Source organism: Phocoena sinus, chromosome X (genome assembly GCF_008692025.1).
Source record: "Phocoena sinus isolate mPhoSin1 chromosome X, mPhoSin1.pri, whole genome shotgun sequence".
NCBI lineage: Eukaryota > Metazoa > Chordata > Mammalia > Artiodactyla > Phocoenidae > Phocoena > Phocoena sinus.
Genome location: NC_045784.1, coordinates 10875241 through 10890129, shown reverse-complemented (window position 1 = coordinate 10890129; position 14889 = coordinate 10875241). Strand labels below are relative to the sequence as shown.

The window sequence follows — 14889 nt, the reverse complement described above, 5'->3', positions numbered from 1 at the left end:
TTACGCATTACCAAATTTCTCCTGCGGGTATGCATGCTGCACATATAGACTACTTTTCTCTTGTTAATCTGTCTTTTGTCAGTCTAGTTTTCGTGGTCCCAGCTACAGGATTTTTTCCCCTCCCCTACAGACCTAACCCCTGATAACATGAAGATTCCCTAACATCAGGAACCTAATGTCATAGTTTATAAACCCTGGAGAACTTGTGTGACAGAAAAAAATACATGACTCCTTCGACTGAGCAAGAAGACTGGAAATAAAATTCTAACTGTGGGATTAGTCGCAGGGTCATTTTCAGGGTTCACGGGACACCTGTAAAGTGAGAAGAGAAAAGAGAGGGGAAAATAACAAAGCTCTTGTTCCCCAATGTTAGAGCTTGAAGACACTATTCATTTAGTTCCACATCTCCAGGACTGTATTTCTCAGAAGTCAATACTGAAGCGGTCTCGGACAGGGAATTGGAAGGAAGAAAATCCGGCAGCAGTTCAAGTTTGACTATGGAGTGTCACTGGGGCGAGTCATGGCACCTCTGTGGATGTTTCCTCAACTGTGAAGTGTACAGAATAACTTTCTTTTCTTAAAGGTGACAAAAGGATCAAGTGAGAGCCTACGGATGAGTAGTTCTCAACTCTGACTGCAGAGGAATTAAAACCAAAATGTTGATGCCTGGGCTGCATCCCATAGATCCAGATGTAATTGTCCCAGGGTGGGTCCTCAGCACTGTGGGTTTTCAAAGCTCCCCAGATCCTGCTAATATGCAGCCAGTGCTGGGAACTACAGGCCTATTGCAGAAGCAGCACTTCTCCAATGACCTTGAACAGGATCACCTGGGGATCCTGCCAAAATGCATATGCAGATTCAGAAGCATGGGACCGGAGAGTCTGCATTTCTAACGGGCACCTAGGTTATGTCTGAGTACAGCAAAGTACTAAGTAGCCACTAAGCATGATGCAAACAGGCGTCCACTCTCTCTCCCCAAACTATCAACTTTTAGTGACAGTGGTGTGAGCTTCAGCAAACAACCTTCTTTCCTTCTTCGTAGGATAGTTTTGCAAATAGTGTGTATAATTCACTACTATATATAAAATAGATAAGCAACAAGGACCCACTGTATAGCGCTGGAAACTATACTATCTTGTAAAAACCTATAATGGAAAAGAATCTGAAAAAGAATATACATATATGTTTCCATTATAGGTTATTTTATATATATATATAAATTAACTATACCTCAATTTAAAAAAAAGAATAGCGTGTACAAGATTTTAAAAACAAGCATAAAAGGGTGGTATGAATAAAAGGGATCACTCCAGTTATCTGTTAAGAGAACATTTATTACAATTACAAGCACTCCCACTTGCTATGGTACCACTGCTCCCCACATTCATTGCAGATTACATAGGTCATCATTTCTTCATCTGGGTTGGAATTCTGCACCCAACTTGGAAGGAAGAGTGTCCCTCTGGCGATGACGGTGACCTGGCAATTGAATTTCTCGCAGCGTTGGCACTTTATTTTCTTGGTTGGCGTGCCCCCCACCACTTGGGGCAGGCAATGTTCCCGTATGCCAGATTCCGTGTAGGAGGCTCTCAACTGCTTCAGTTCGTGGCTAGCCATTTCCATGGCAGTCATTTCGGCAAATTCCCTTGGAGACATGGTCCCAGAGAGCAAGTTTTGCTGTAAGTGAGACTTGTGGGGGGTTTTCAGATTGGCAACTTTGCTTCGGATGCAAGTTTTATATTTTTTGAGGTTCTTGGAGTGAAGGGTAAAAATGTGCTCTTCGATTTCTCGTGCAAACCTGTGCCACAGATCGGCTCTGGGCTGCTCTGTGCAAGGACCAGCTAGAGCTTCATACAGCAGCTCTGTGCATTTGGCTCTCACGGGCGCTGCAGGATCTGGCTGCCCACTCGCTCTCTCGTCAGGGGATCGAGGGTCACCGGCCCTGAGATGCGCTGCCTTAGGCTCCGCTCCACCAGGGCTATTTTCTGGCATGATCCTTTCAACAGCTCCTGCAACATCTTGGGATGAGTGCAGAGAATGACAGCAGGAGCTGCCCGGTATCTCATCCTGATTTGGGTCAGGAGAAAGTCCTTGATTTTCTTCTTTATTTCCACCTGGATGAAATGGTTTAGGGCTGCCCCGTGGCTTGCAGTGAGTATCCTTATACAGAGCTTTCCATTCTGACAGCAAACGCTTGGCTTTCTTTTTCAAAGCCGCCGTGGGGCAGTTTTTGAGGACTCTGTACACAGCCCTGACCACATCCGTCTCCTGGAGATGCTCCGGAGTCACACGCAGAGTTTCCAGCTCAGTAAGGTGGTTGCCGAGATCCTCAAAATTCCTTTTAGACATCAGTTGCTCAATAAGGGAAGCTCTGGCAGCTATCTGCTTCTTGTCAGACATCTTGTTACGGCTGCAAAGAAAAAAGAGGTTTCCGTTTTCTCAAGCTTGCGTTTGCCAGGCGCAGCTTCCTGAAAGGAGCACAGCGCTCTCTGCCAGTTACCTATGCAGAGAAAGGGTCTGTAATAAAAACGGGTGCAATGTATTAGAAAATGCAATCTGCAATGTAGTATGGTTTAGCCTCAAAAGTTTGATTCTCAGTAGTTAAAAAAAAAAAAAATATATATATATATATATATATGGCCCTGTAAACAGCTTTTGCGTTAACAATTGCTTGATAGAAGCATGCTGAAAGATCTGCTGTAACTTTCCCATCTCTAATTTTACAAATGAATGATCTTTCCAAATCAAGATTAGTCAACTCCTTTTTGTGGAATTTGGTGGTTATGCTGGGGATGAAAATATGCCAGTGTCAGCGTCAATGGGGGAAGGCTCAAGAGGCCGGACTATTTTCCCTCATGTTCAGCTATTTCACCGAACTCCTTGCTGATTTTACAGTCTTGAAGTAGTACTTTTCTGAATATAAAAGCATGAGAAACAGGGCCAAAAGTGGATGCTGTTTAGAAGTCCCAAGGAATCTAAAGAAATGATGAAGCGGCACAGGTTGGGAGGCAGCTGGATCCAGGTCAGATGGGCCCCAAAGTCAACAGGCCACACTGTTGACATCTGACTCTTCTGAACAACGGGGCGATTTATGACTTTGGACTAACAGGTCCCTAGGCCAGAGTTTGGTCCCATTAACTTTTCTCTTCTTTTTAACTTTTAGGTGTAAAAAGTTGCTTAATGGTTATGTCTGTGTGAATCTCATCCTGGGGAGGTGAATGTTCACTTTATCTAACCAGTCTCTTCTTCTATCCACATAATGCATATAACCTTGCCTACCAAATACCCTTGGATCTATATCTGCCCATTTGGTCTAAACGTGAACATAAGCATCTTGATGGCAGGGATACTGTCTTTTCAACACTCCACGGACTCTCATTTTATAGCACGTGATATTAAATAAACTATCACCGATCACACGCAGGCTAACAACGCTGAAGCAATTACAGGGAGAGTTAATGCAGTCTTCCTAGACACCATCTTGACAAGGGCTGTAAAACGTAAGGTCCTTGCAGTCAGCAATTCTACTTTTATAAATTTACTTTAAGGAAATAAGAGATGTGGAAGCTGTTTTTGTAAGAATTTCCTGCAAACTTAGAAGAAACTATGAGGTCCCAAATGGTTAGACTTGCACACGAATGTTCACAGCAGCATTCTTCGTAACAGACAAAAAGTGGAAACAACCCAAATGTCTATCAACTGAGGAATGGATAAACAAAACATAGTATATCCATACAATGGGATGTTACTTGTCAATAAAAGGAAACTCTGATACAGACTACACATGGATGAGCCTTCAAAGCTCTATGTTAAATTAAAGACACAGAAGACCACGTATTGTACGATTTCATTTACATGAAAGAAATGTCTGGAATAGGCAAATCTATAGAGACAGAAAGTAAATTAGTGGTAGACCAGGGCTGGGATGGAAGGAAGGGGGAGGGAACCAGTGGGGTGGAATGAAGAATGAGTGGCAAAAAAAAAAAGTCATGAAGAACCTAGGGGTAAGACGGGAATAAAGACGCAGACCTACTAGAGAATGGACTTGAGAATATGGGGAGGGGGAAGGGTAAGCTGTGACAAAGTGAGAGAGTGGCATGGACATATATACACTACCAAACGTAAAATAGATAGCTAGTGGGAAGCAGCCACATAGCACAGGGAGATCAGCTCGGTGCTTTGTGACCACCTAGAGGGGTGGGAGGGAGGGAGACGCAAGAAGGAAGACATATGGGAATATATGTGTATGTATAACTGATTCACTTTGTTATAAAGCAGAAACTAGCACACCATTGTAAAGCAATTATAATCTACTAAAGATGTTAAAAAAAAAGTGAGTGGCTACTAATGGGTGCAGAGTTTTTCTTGGGGGAGGTGCAAAATCTTCTCTCAAGTTGACTGTGATGATGGATGCACAGTTGTGAATAAGCTAAAAACCACTGAATCGTTCACTTTAAGTAGGTGAACTGTACAGTACATAAACTATATCTGAACAAAGCTGTTATTTAAAAACAGCATCTAGGGACTTCCCTGGTGGTCCATCAGTTGGGACTCCACGCTTCCACTGCAAGGACCATGGGTTCCATTGCTGGTTGGGGAACTAGGATCCCACATGTTGCACGGTAAAAAAAAAAAAAAAAATGTTTTAATAATAAAAATTAAGAAACAGCGTCTAGGGAATTCCTTGGCGATCCAATGATTAGGACTCCGTGTTCTCACTGCTGAGGGCCCAGGTTCAATCCCTGGTCAGGGAACTGAGATCCCACAAGCCATGTGAGGCAGCCAAAAAAAAAAAAAAAAAAAGTTTTTTTAATTAAAAATAAATAAAAAGAAAAACAACATCTAGAGTCTGATCCAAATTTTATTTAAAAATCACGTGATGAGAAAAGGCCAAAAAAAATTTCAGACAGAGGCATTTTCTGAATGGCAAGATTTTACATGATTTTCGTTTGTTCTTTTACTCTTTCCTGAATTTCCTCTAATGTGTATGTATTGTTTTCCTAATCAGAAAAGTGATTAGTCTAGTTCAATTTCATGATAAACCCTATACATTTAAGATATGTGGCCACTGGAAAACGGCATGGTAAATGGCTCATTCCACTTCACCGCCCTCGGAGATCAGGGCACCACAAAGCAGCTGCCTCACCCCACCCGTGGCTCTGCATTCAGGTCAGCCCTCACGATTTCCTCACAAGTCCACTGCTGCATCGAAACCAGTTCCATCTCCCCTCAAGCTCTACCCCAAATGTGAACAGTTAAGTGCCCAGGACTACAACTCTGAGGTTCCTACTGGTTTTCCCCACTGCACAGCTCAGATGACCAAGATTCTGTGTCTTGCATTTTTACCGCCTGCGCAGTCTTTTTTTTCTCTATTTCTTTTTTAAAGTCAGTTAGCAATAACTCAATGGGCCACTGATTCTGGATCTTAAGTGGCATTTTCTAATTATCAAGAATTGGTACTTCAAGATCATTGTTTTTCCTTTTTGAATTCCACTTTCTTTTTTTGAATGATCAGAATGAAGATGTATTGATTTACTTATTTTTTTTATATATAAAGTTTTATAGCCCTGCCCGCTTACTTACGTAGTTTTAAAAAAATTTTTATTGAAGTATAGTTGATTTACAATGTTGTGTTAATTTCTGCTGTACAGCAAAGTGATTCGGCTATACATATATATTCTTTTTCATATTCTTTTCCATTATGGTTTATCATGGGATACTGAATATCGTTCCCTGTGCTCTACTGTAGGACCCTGTTGTTTATCCATTCTGTATATGATAGTTTGCATCTGCTAACCCCAAACTCCCAATTCATCCCTCCCGAATCGCCCCTCCCCCTTGGCAACCACGAGTCTGTTCTCTATGTGAGTCTGTTTCTGTTTTGTAGATATGTTCACTTGTGTCATATTTTAGATCCCACATATAAGTGACATCATATGGTGTTTGTCTTTGTCTGACTTACTTCACTTAGTATGATAATCTCTAGGTCCATCCATGGTGCTGCAAATGGCATTATTTCATTGAATTCCACTTTTAAAGACTGAAAACAGTAAAAGAGGTCTTTCTAAGAATCAAAGGCTCAGTAAACAAAGAACAGGCAAGACAGCATAGAAAAATTAAAAACACACATCCTCGATTGCTGAATACTGCTCTCAGCATTGTCTGCCTGAGATCTTGGGATCTGGAGGAAGTCAAGCAGGGGCGTCACAATGATAAGGTCTCAAGCAGCTCAATAAACTTGAGCCCTCCCCCCAGCTGTGGGAAAGTTTCCTAACAAGTATTCAACCTACCTGCGTCTATACTCATTCTATATGCATCACTACCAAAGAAAGAAAGCAAGATTGAAGTTGGCTGGATGTCAGCAAGGCGGTTAATAAGAGACCAGTCTAGAGTGCCCACAACGAGGTTAGGCAATATTTAACTCAGGTCGAATTTCTCAATGAAGGGTCAGAGCTTCAAGGAGATTCTGAAGGGGAATTTAATTGTGGCTTCAGGGCTTCAGGGCGATGGGAGCACTGTTTGTCTTAACAGTAAAACTTTTTCTTTACTCATGGAAATCTACAGAAGTTAATGGATTCATATATCAGCACTCTGCTCTGCATGTCATATGTCCTTTTTTTTTTTTTAAATAAATTTACTTATTTATTTTTGACCGTGTTGGGTCTTCATTGCTGCGCGCGGGCTTTCTCTAGTTGCGGCGAGCGGGGGCTACACTTCGTTGTGGTGTGCAGGCTTCTCACTCTTGTGGCTTCTCTTGTTGCGGAGCACGTGCTCTAGGCACACGGGCTACAGTAGTTGTGGCTCGCGGGCTCTAGAGCGCAGGCTGAGTAGTTGTGGTGCACCAGCTTAGTTACTCAGCAGCCTGTGGGATCTTCCCGGACCAGGGCTCAAACCCATGTCCCTTGCATCGGCAGGCGGATTCTTAACCACTGTGCCACCAGGGAAGCCCCTTCATATGTCCTTTTATTTACTGTTCCTCCATATTTTTTTGTTTTGAATTGTGGTAAAATACACATACCGTATAATTTACCATCTTAACCATTTTTACATGGACAGTTCATTAAGTACATTCATACTGTTGTGCAACCAACTTGCAGAACGCTAGTCGTCTTGCAAAACAAACTTTGCACCCATTAAACAACAACTCTCCATTTCTTTCTCCCCTGCAGCCCCCGGCAACCACCATTCTACTGTCTGTCTCTATGAATCTGACTACTTTAGATGCCTTATATAAGTGGATTCATACAGTATTTGCCTTCTTGTGTTGGGCTTATTTCACACAGCATAATGTCCTGAAGGGTCATCCATGTTGGAGCATGTGTCAGAATTTCCTTCCTTTTCAAGACTGAATAATATTCCATTGTATGGACAGTGCATATTTTGTTTATCCATCCATCCACTGATGGACACTTAGACTGCTTCTACCTTTTGTAAATAATGTTGCTATGAACATGAATGTACAAATATCTCTTTGAGACCCTACTTTTAATTCTTTTGGGTATATACCCAAAAGTGGGATTGCTGGATCAATATGGTCATTCTATTTTTAATTTTTTGAGGAACCACCATACTGTTTCCCATTCTCCTCCATATTTTTAACATCATTTAAATGCTGTCCAACTTTCTATTCTCCCTGTGGGACAGTCACATAGATATAAAGCAATTTATTGCCCTAGGAGGCTATAGCGTGGAAGCACCTGGGATATAAAATTTTGAGAACTGCCACAAAAAGACAAAGTAGGCTGTGTGTCCAGTTTAGAGTTCTACACAGTTCATTCAATAAATATCTATTATGTATCTCATACACGATAAATGCTGAGCCTAATGAGCTACTCTCTGCCTTGAAGGAGCTGACAGCCCAGAGGAAGGAACACAGACAAGAAGCTGGCTAATTACAAGGACAGACACCACTACTAAGGGACACATGTAGGAGGAATACAGAAAGCAAACCTGGGCTTCCCATCATCTGGCCGGTTCCAATTACTTCTTCGCTGCTTTCACTCTGATTCACGACATTTTGTTAGAGGGATCATCCTCCAGTACAGATCTCAGCAAGAGATTCCCCCATCTGCCTGCTTAAAGCCCTTCAGAGGTTCCCCTCTGCTCTCAGGATGGAGCCCACGGTCCCTGGCCAGGTGATGAAAAGCCTCCTTCCAGCTTCCAGTGTGAACGCGCTGCATCGCTGACAGACACTGCCTACCTCCCAGCTCGATGCCTTTGCCCCATTAGCTCCCTGAGCCTGCCTGCCTGTCTCTCACCAGGAGTGGGTCTCACTCCTGACTGCCAATCTGAATCATCTGGAGAAATTAAACAGCAAAAGCAAAAACAATGCCAGGGTCTCACCCCAGACAGAATGAATTAGAATCTCTGAGAGCAGGCCTGGGTATTTTGCAGCTCTCCAGGTGACTGTGATCTAAACCAGAGCTGCCACCATTGCCCTGTACACACAGGCACAACCCCCCTCCCGCAGCAAGACCAACCCAGCTCTGCTGCCATCAGCCAGAAGGCAGCTCCCGTCCTGCCCCCACACTGAACGCGCACAACCTCTCCGACTTTGCATTTTGCTAGAGGAGCCTCATTAAATTAGGAAATGTTAAAAACGCTTGCTGTGCACGACTCACCTAAGAACCTTCTCTACAAACCACAACTGGTGACTGCAATGTTTTAAGTGTCACGATGCACCCAGAGTCCCGAACAGTCATTCCCGCACTTACCTTCTAACAGCAGAAGACAGTGCACATCGAGCAACTCTGTGTGCCGTGTACACTCACGTCATCTCCATCCTCACAAAACCCCCGACACAGGTACAGCACTTAGCTCCATCTTACAGATGAGGAAACCTATTAAGAACATCAAATATTTGCACACTGGTTTTTTCTTCATGGTGCATATCACACGAAAAAAAATTTTTTTATTGTGTGCCTTCCCTACAAGACCACAGAAGAACGACGTCTGTTTCATTCACCGCTACACACCTGGCAAACACCTGGTCAGGGCTTACTATTACTCAACAAATACTTTCTCCTCTCTGCTTGCGAGCATCATCCTTTTCACCACGGACCAGCTTGCTTGTACCCACTTGCGTTTAACTAAGCCCAGTGCCCCTCAGCTTCTTCCACGGGAGCCCAACCTCATCTCAATTCTAGTTCAGAAAATCATTTTAAAATATTCTAGTTCAGAAAAAGAAAACAGAAGCATGGTGCCTCCTGTGGGCTAATCAGGTGGGCTCCAGGAGTCAAGCCATTTGGGGATAAGGAGGGTCTAGAAGGTACAGTTCCCAGAAGTAGGGGGTGTCAAGTATGTGGGGGGGAGGGGAATCCAACATCCCAGAATTAATATGAGAATTAAACGAGAGAGTCCTTATAAAGTCCTTAGAACTATGTCCCACACTAAGCCTAACTGACAATTACACAGGACTACAATGAAAAGGTTTCCTTGTATCTACCATACCGGGCCTTGTTCTAGAGCAGGGTGTCGGCAAACTTTTTCTATAAAAGGCCAGATAGTAAATACTTTGGCCTTTGCAGGCCATGCAGCCTCTGTATGGACTACTCAACTCTGCTGTTTTTGTAGCAGGAACAGCAGCCACAGACAATACAGAAATGAATGGATATGGCTTCGCTCCCATAGATCTCTTTTGCAAAGACAGGAAGGTTGGATTTGGCTGCAAGCCATAGTCTGCTGACCCCTTTCTAGGGCAGTGCTGTCCAATAGCAATATAATGCAAGCCAAAGATATAATGTAAAATTTCTAGTGGCCACGTAAAAAAACATAAACAGGTGAAATTAATAATACATTTTATTTAACCCAGTGTATCCCAAATATTGCTGTTTCAACACGTTGATGGATATAAAAAAACTGGGATAGTTTATATTGTCTTCTTCATACTAATTCTCCAAAATTCACTGTTTTACACTTAAGGCACATCTCAATTCGGACTAGGCACATTTCAGGTACTCAACAGCCTTATGTAGCTAGCGGCTACCATATTGGACAACACAGTTCTAGAGCATATGCTAGTATAGATAATGCTGAGATACACACCTATACCCCTAGCTTCCTGATACATATTAAAAACAGTTTATACAGTGCCAACAACAGTAGGCCCTAAATATCTGTTGACTGAATGCATACAAAACCTTGTAAATATTAACTGACATAACGGATATATGGACAAAGTGCACACATCCGCCCTAAAACCTGATGAAAGATCAAAGAGAAATTTCCAAAAGCTGGTAACAAATCAGCAATAACCTAGATCTGTTTAGATCTTTAGATCTAAGATCTAAAGAGAAAATTTTAATTTCTAGCCGTAACCCACATACGTCTCTCCGGCTACACAGGGAGCCCCTTCCTCTGTGCAGAGGAATGATGCCAAATGTTGGTAGGGGCGTCGCAGTTTCTGAAGTCACGCAGTACTGCTCTAGGGCCCTTTCGCCTTACGACGACCCCTAGCAAAGGTGCAGCGAGGGGAAGGGACCTGCACAAGGGCCCACTCTGGCCCGGGTTCGGGTACCAGTGGGTGGGGTGGAGCGACAAGTAAAGCCTGCTGCAAGCCGTCCAAGGGTGACAGCCTGGCACCCAGCACACAGGCAGCGGCGGCCCCGAGGGAGCGGCCCACCCGGGAGATCTCGGCTGGAGGAGAGGTGAGGGCGAGGGCACGTTCCGGTCTACCGGCCCTGGGCACACCGAGAACCTCCCCAAGCAGGGGTGGGCTTCCACTGGGAACAAGGACTCGCCTGACTGCAGTGACAGAGACGCCGGCGAACACAGAGAAGAGCTCACCGAGAAGCACAGGCGAAGCCCGGGAGGCCTCCGCGTCCAGATAGAACTTCCGGTCCCAGGGCGGGACCACGAAAGCTCAACCAATCCAAGCCCGCAAGCTGGAGAACACTGCCCGGGACCCAGCGCATGCGTGCTAGGGAAATGGCGCCTGCGCAGAGCGATCGGCGGCCCAGTGGGCCGGGCCGGGGGCCGGGCCCGGGGCAAGCCCCCAACCCCCCTCAACCCGCCAGCCCCCACCCCCCGCAACCCACCCCCACCCCACCCCCACCACCCCATCCCCGCCACACCCCCCCATCCCCGCAGCTCCCAGTATGAGGTCCTGTGGTCTGGGGCCGACGGTCCGCACCCGGCCCTGAATTGAAAGAAGCTAGCCCTACTATTGCTTTTGAGCATCGAAGTGTGTTGAACTACTCTGCCACCTACCCTTTCTGCCTCCAGTCAAGACAGCGCTCAACTAAATGTTGACAAAACTTTGGACAAAACTGTGAATTATCTATTTACTTAACGCAGTAATTAATTCAACAAGTACCTACTGCACCTTTGGCATGCATCAGCTGATATGAAAGCAGAAAACATTCATTAAGTAGCCTTGTGCATCCTGCACTTCCCACCTGTACACATTCTTTACCGGCAAGGGTCCAATAAAGACAAAGTGTTGGTAGAACTAGAGAAAGTGGCAGCCTTCTTTGCTGACCCCATACTGGAGGGTAACTTGGGGGAAGGTTAAAGGAAGCAGGGTTTTGCTCTGGATTGGATGCTGTCAGGAAGCAGGGTGATTCTATGACTGAGCAATGTAATAAACCTTACCTAGAGGGAGGGAAGACAGGACCAAGACTAAAGCTGTAATTAGTAAAGCAGCAGCAGCGACTCCATTTTAAAAACTGTTGAAACATTGCAAGTTTATCCTGGATGTAACCTCAGAGACTAGTTTCAAAAGGCTATTGCTACAAAATTGCTTCTATCACAAGACCAAAGTGAGACACCTATTGATCTACTTTATTGAACAGGCTGGGCTCTGTAGGGTGTAAGAAAGAAGAAACTTTTAATTTTTTCTCACCATTGCCTTGAAACAAGCTCTGTTGGCTCTCTCCTGCCCCTCGGCTGCTCTAGGGCTGGAGCTTGAGGCTTGAGCAAATCCCACAGCTTTTCTTTTCTTTTTCCTTCCAGTTTTGCTGAGATATAATTGACATACAGCACTGGATAAGTTTAAGATGCAAAGCATAATGATTTGACTTACATCATGAAATGATTACCACAATAAGTTTAGTGAACATCATCTCATATAAATACAAAATAAAAGAATAAAAATGTTTTCCTTGCGATGAGAACTCTCAGGATTTACTCTTAACAACTTTCATATTTAACATACAGCGGTTGTTAATTATCTTTATAATATTGTACATTACATCCCTATTACTTGTTTATAACTGGAAGTTTGTATCTTTTGACTACCTTCATCCAGTTCCCCTTCCCCTGCCTCCGCACAGCTTTCCCAGTCACTTTCAGGTATAAAGAAACAATCTTATTTTTAGGTTGTTAAATCCATTCTAATCTAATATCAGAACTTCTATTACTCCACCAATTCAAAGTGCTGACCCTCGCTCAGCTCAGGTGTGATCTGTAACTCTGTGGCCCAGCAAAGGGAAAGACACGTGGATTAATTTCTTCACTCTCCTTACTGTACCCTGTCTCTGCTTCCTGCACTATTTTCTGGTCTCCCCAGGGTGAGGGCAGGAGGAGGAAGGAGTGGTAAAAAGGTCTTATTTGATTAGTATTGTGAATTGAATGGTCCCCCCACCCCCCAAGATAGATACGTCTGCTTCCTAACCCTGGAACCTGTGAATGTGACCTTATTCGAAAAAAGGGTCTTTGTAGGTATAATTAAGTTAAAGATCTTGAGTAAGATCATCCCGGATTACCTGGGTGGGCCCTAAACCCAATGACAAGTGTCCTTAGAAGAGACAGAAGAGGAGAAGACACAGAGACAGAGGAGAAGCCACGTAAAGATTAAGGTGGACATCGGGGTGATGCAGCCACAAGCCAAGGGACTCCTAGAGCCACCAGAAGCTGGAAGAAGCAAGGACGCATTCTCCCCAGACCTTTTGGGAGGAGCATGGTCCTGCCAACACTTTGAGGTTGAACTTGTGGCTCCAGAACTGTGAGAGAATACATTTCTGTTGTTTTAAGCCACCCAGTTTTTTATGGCAGCCACAGGAAACGAATTCAGTTAATGATGTTGCTACCTAGTATTGGAGCTCTCTGTGTGCTGATATCCAAGGCTGCCTCTTTTGTTCCTTTTGTGCGCTCACTTTGGGGATATTTTGGAGATCCCCCCCCTTGCTGGGGGGCCCCTTCTTACCCATTCTCTGGTTCAGATGATACAGTGGTTGACCACCAGCTCCTGCATTTGGTGGCATGTCTTCCCCAGCCTTTTTCTGTTGGGTCAGCTCACGTGCAGACAGGCCTCTTGGGCGAGGCCCTTCCAGAACAACCCAGCTACTTGCTTCATGTGCACTTAGCCCTTGGCAAAGTCCCAGCAGCTCTGCCCCGACCAAGCCCTGGAGGCAGAGGCCGCGCCCTCTGCAGTCATACTAGACTTCAGCAGTCCCAGCTGGCTCAACTGTTGAGTTTTTTGGGCGAGTCATGCACCACTTCTTGTCCCTTTCAATTCATTTCGGGAGCACCTGTCAATTTCTCTGAGCGGTTCTCTCAAGTTTCCCTCCACTTGCTGGGAAGGTGGGAGGAAGCTTCTAGAATTCTAAAGGCCATCTTCCAATTTTGCCTTCTCCTGTACATCAGCTGAAAAGGGGTGACAGGCCATGGGTGCCTGACATAGTGTTGGGCTCCCCACTTAGCAGTGTGAAGATGGTCTAGCATGTCTATCTATAAAAGTACCCAGCGGGCACTTAACACTGGGCTCAGATTTGGGTGAAACTCCAAGTCAGGAAAAGTCCCATTTAACATCCTCTTGTTCCCAGAGTAATCTTTTTTGTTGTTTTATAAATTTATTTATTTTTGGCTGCGTTGGGTCTTCATTGCTGCGTGCGGGCTTTCTCTAGTTGCCGCGAGCGGGGGCTACTCTTCCTTGCGGTGCGCAGGCTTCTCATTGCGGTGGCTTCGCTTGTTGCGGAGCACGGGCTCTAGGCACGCGGGCTTCAGTAGTTGTGGCACACGGGCTTCAGTAGTTGTGGCTCGCGGGCTCTAGAGCGCAGGCTCAGTAGTTGTGGTGCTCGGGCTTAGTTGCTCCGCAGCACGTGGGATCTTCCCGGACTGGGGCTCGAACCCGTGTCCCCTGCATTGGCAGGCGGATTCTCAACCACTGCACCCTCAGGGAAGCCCCTCAGAGTAATCTTTAGCTCGTTTCCATACCTCTTGTTCTCCTTTCCCACACCATTTGCCCATTTTGCCATTTCTGTAGAATGTAAGTTATTGTACCCTAGATTTATGGCAACAGGTTGGTAGAGAATGAAGGAAGCCTGGCTTCCATCAGTTGGTGGTACCTATCATACGATGGAAATTCAGAGGCTGTAAAACAATATTTATACTAGTTTGTTACTGGGGATGCTTCAAAATTCCATGTAATCAGAAAAATGGAGAAAAAGTACAAAAAGAGATGGGATAAAAGGATGCCAACTCAAACACCTCGGCCTGTCTACTCAGTTGCCTCCCGCGTTGTGGTTAACAAATCTGAACCGAAGCCCAGCCGCTGGGATTTCACTCCGTCCAAGTGGCTTGGTACCAGGAGGAATGCGCCTGCCAGGGATGTGGACTGCTCCATGAAATGCCTCACCGCATTTTGGTTCTCAGGTTTTTCTTTTAAAAGGAGGTCGTTTTGTAACAGCAGTTCATCCGAGGAACAAGAAGTGAGCACTGAACTAAAAACCATTGGTCTGTGCTGCTTCTTTTGTCTTTCGTGCTCGCACCCTTGTAGCCTCAAGGCTTATTCTCATGGACTCACCACTGTACACACCATCCACAGCCCCCCTTTCCCAACATGACCTGGGCGTGCGCCAGAAGGGACCATTCGTCAGAAACGACAATATAAAGGGGAACCATGCTCATCCCAGGTCTTCTAAGTCTTCAGTGGGAGACACATTTGGCCAG

At 44.9% G+C, this 14889-nt stretch overlaps 2 protein-coding genes across 3 annotated transcripts in view; both read right to left on the bottom strand.

Moving 5' to 3' along the window:
• Nucleotides 1–8837, bottom strand: part of RAB9A (RAB9A, member RAS oncogene family) — a 55151-nt gene extending 46314 nt beyond the window's left edge. The window contains exon 1 of the mRNA XM_032620757.1: nucleotides 8715–8837. The gene's annotated coding sequence lies outside the window, so the exon portion shown is untranslated. The remainder of the gene's footprint in view (nucleotides 1–8714) is intronic.
• Nucleotides 1314–8841, bottom strand: TCEANC (transcription elongation factor A N-terminal and central domain containing). 2 transcript variants are annotated; one of them, XM_032620747.1, is made up of 2 exons: nucleotides 8715–8841; nucleotides 1314–2517 (listed from the first exon to the last, which is right to left on the bottom strand). In XM_032620747.1, exon 2 carries the CDS (start codon nucleotides 2398–2400, stop codon nucleotides 1342–1344), a length of 1059 nt encoding a protein of 352 aa, XP_032476638.1. In that variant the 5' UTR covers nucleotides 2401–2517; nucleotides 8715–8841; the 3' UTR covers nucleotides 1314–1341. The 2 variants fall into 2 exon arrangements, with proteins under 2 accessions (XP_032476638.1, XP_032476640.1); XM_032620749.1 differs by having other exon boundaries at nucleotides 1314–2410; nucleotides 8715–8828.
• Between the last annotated feature and the right edge of the window lie 6048 nt (nucleotides 8842–14889).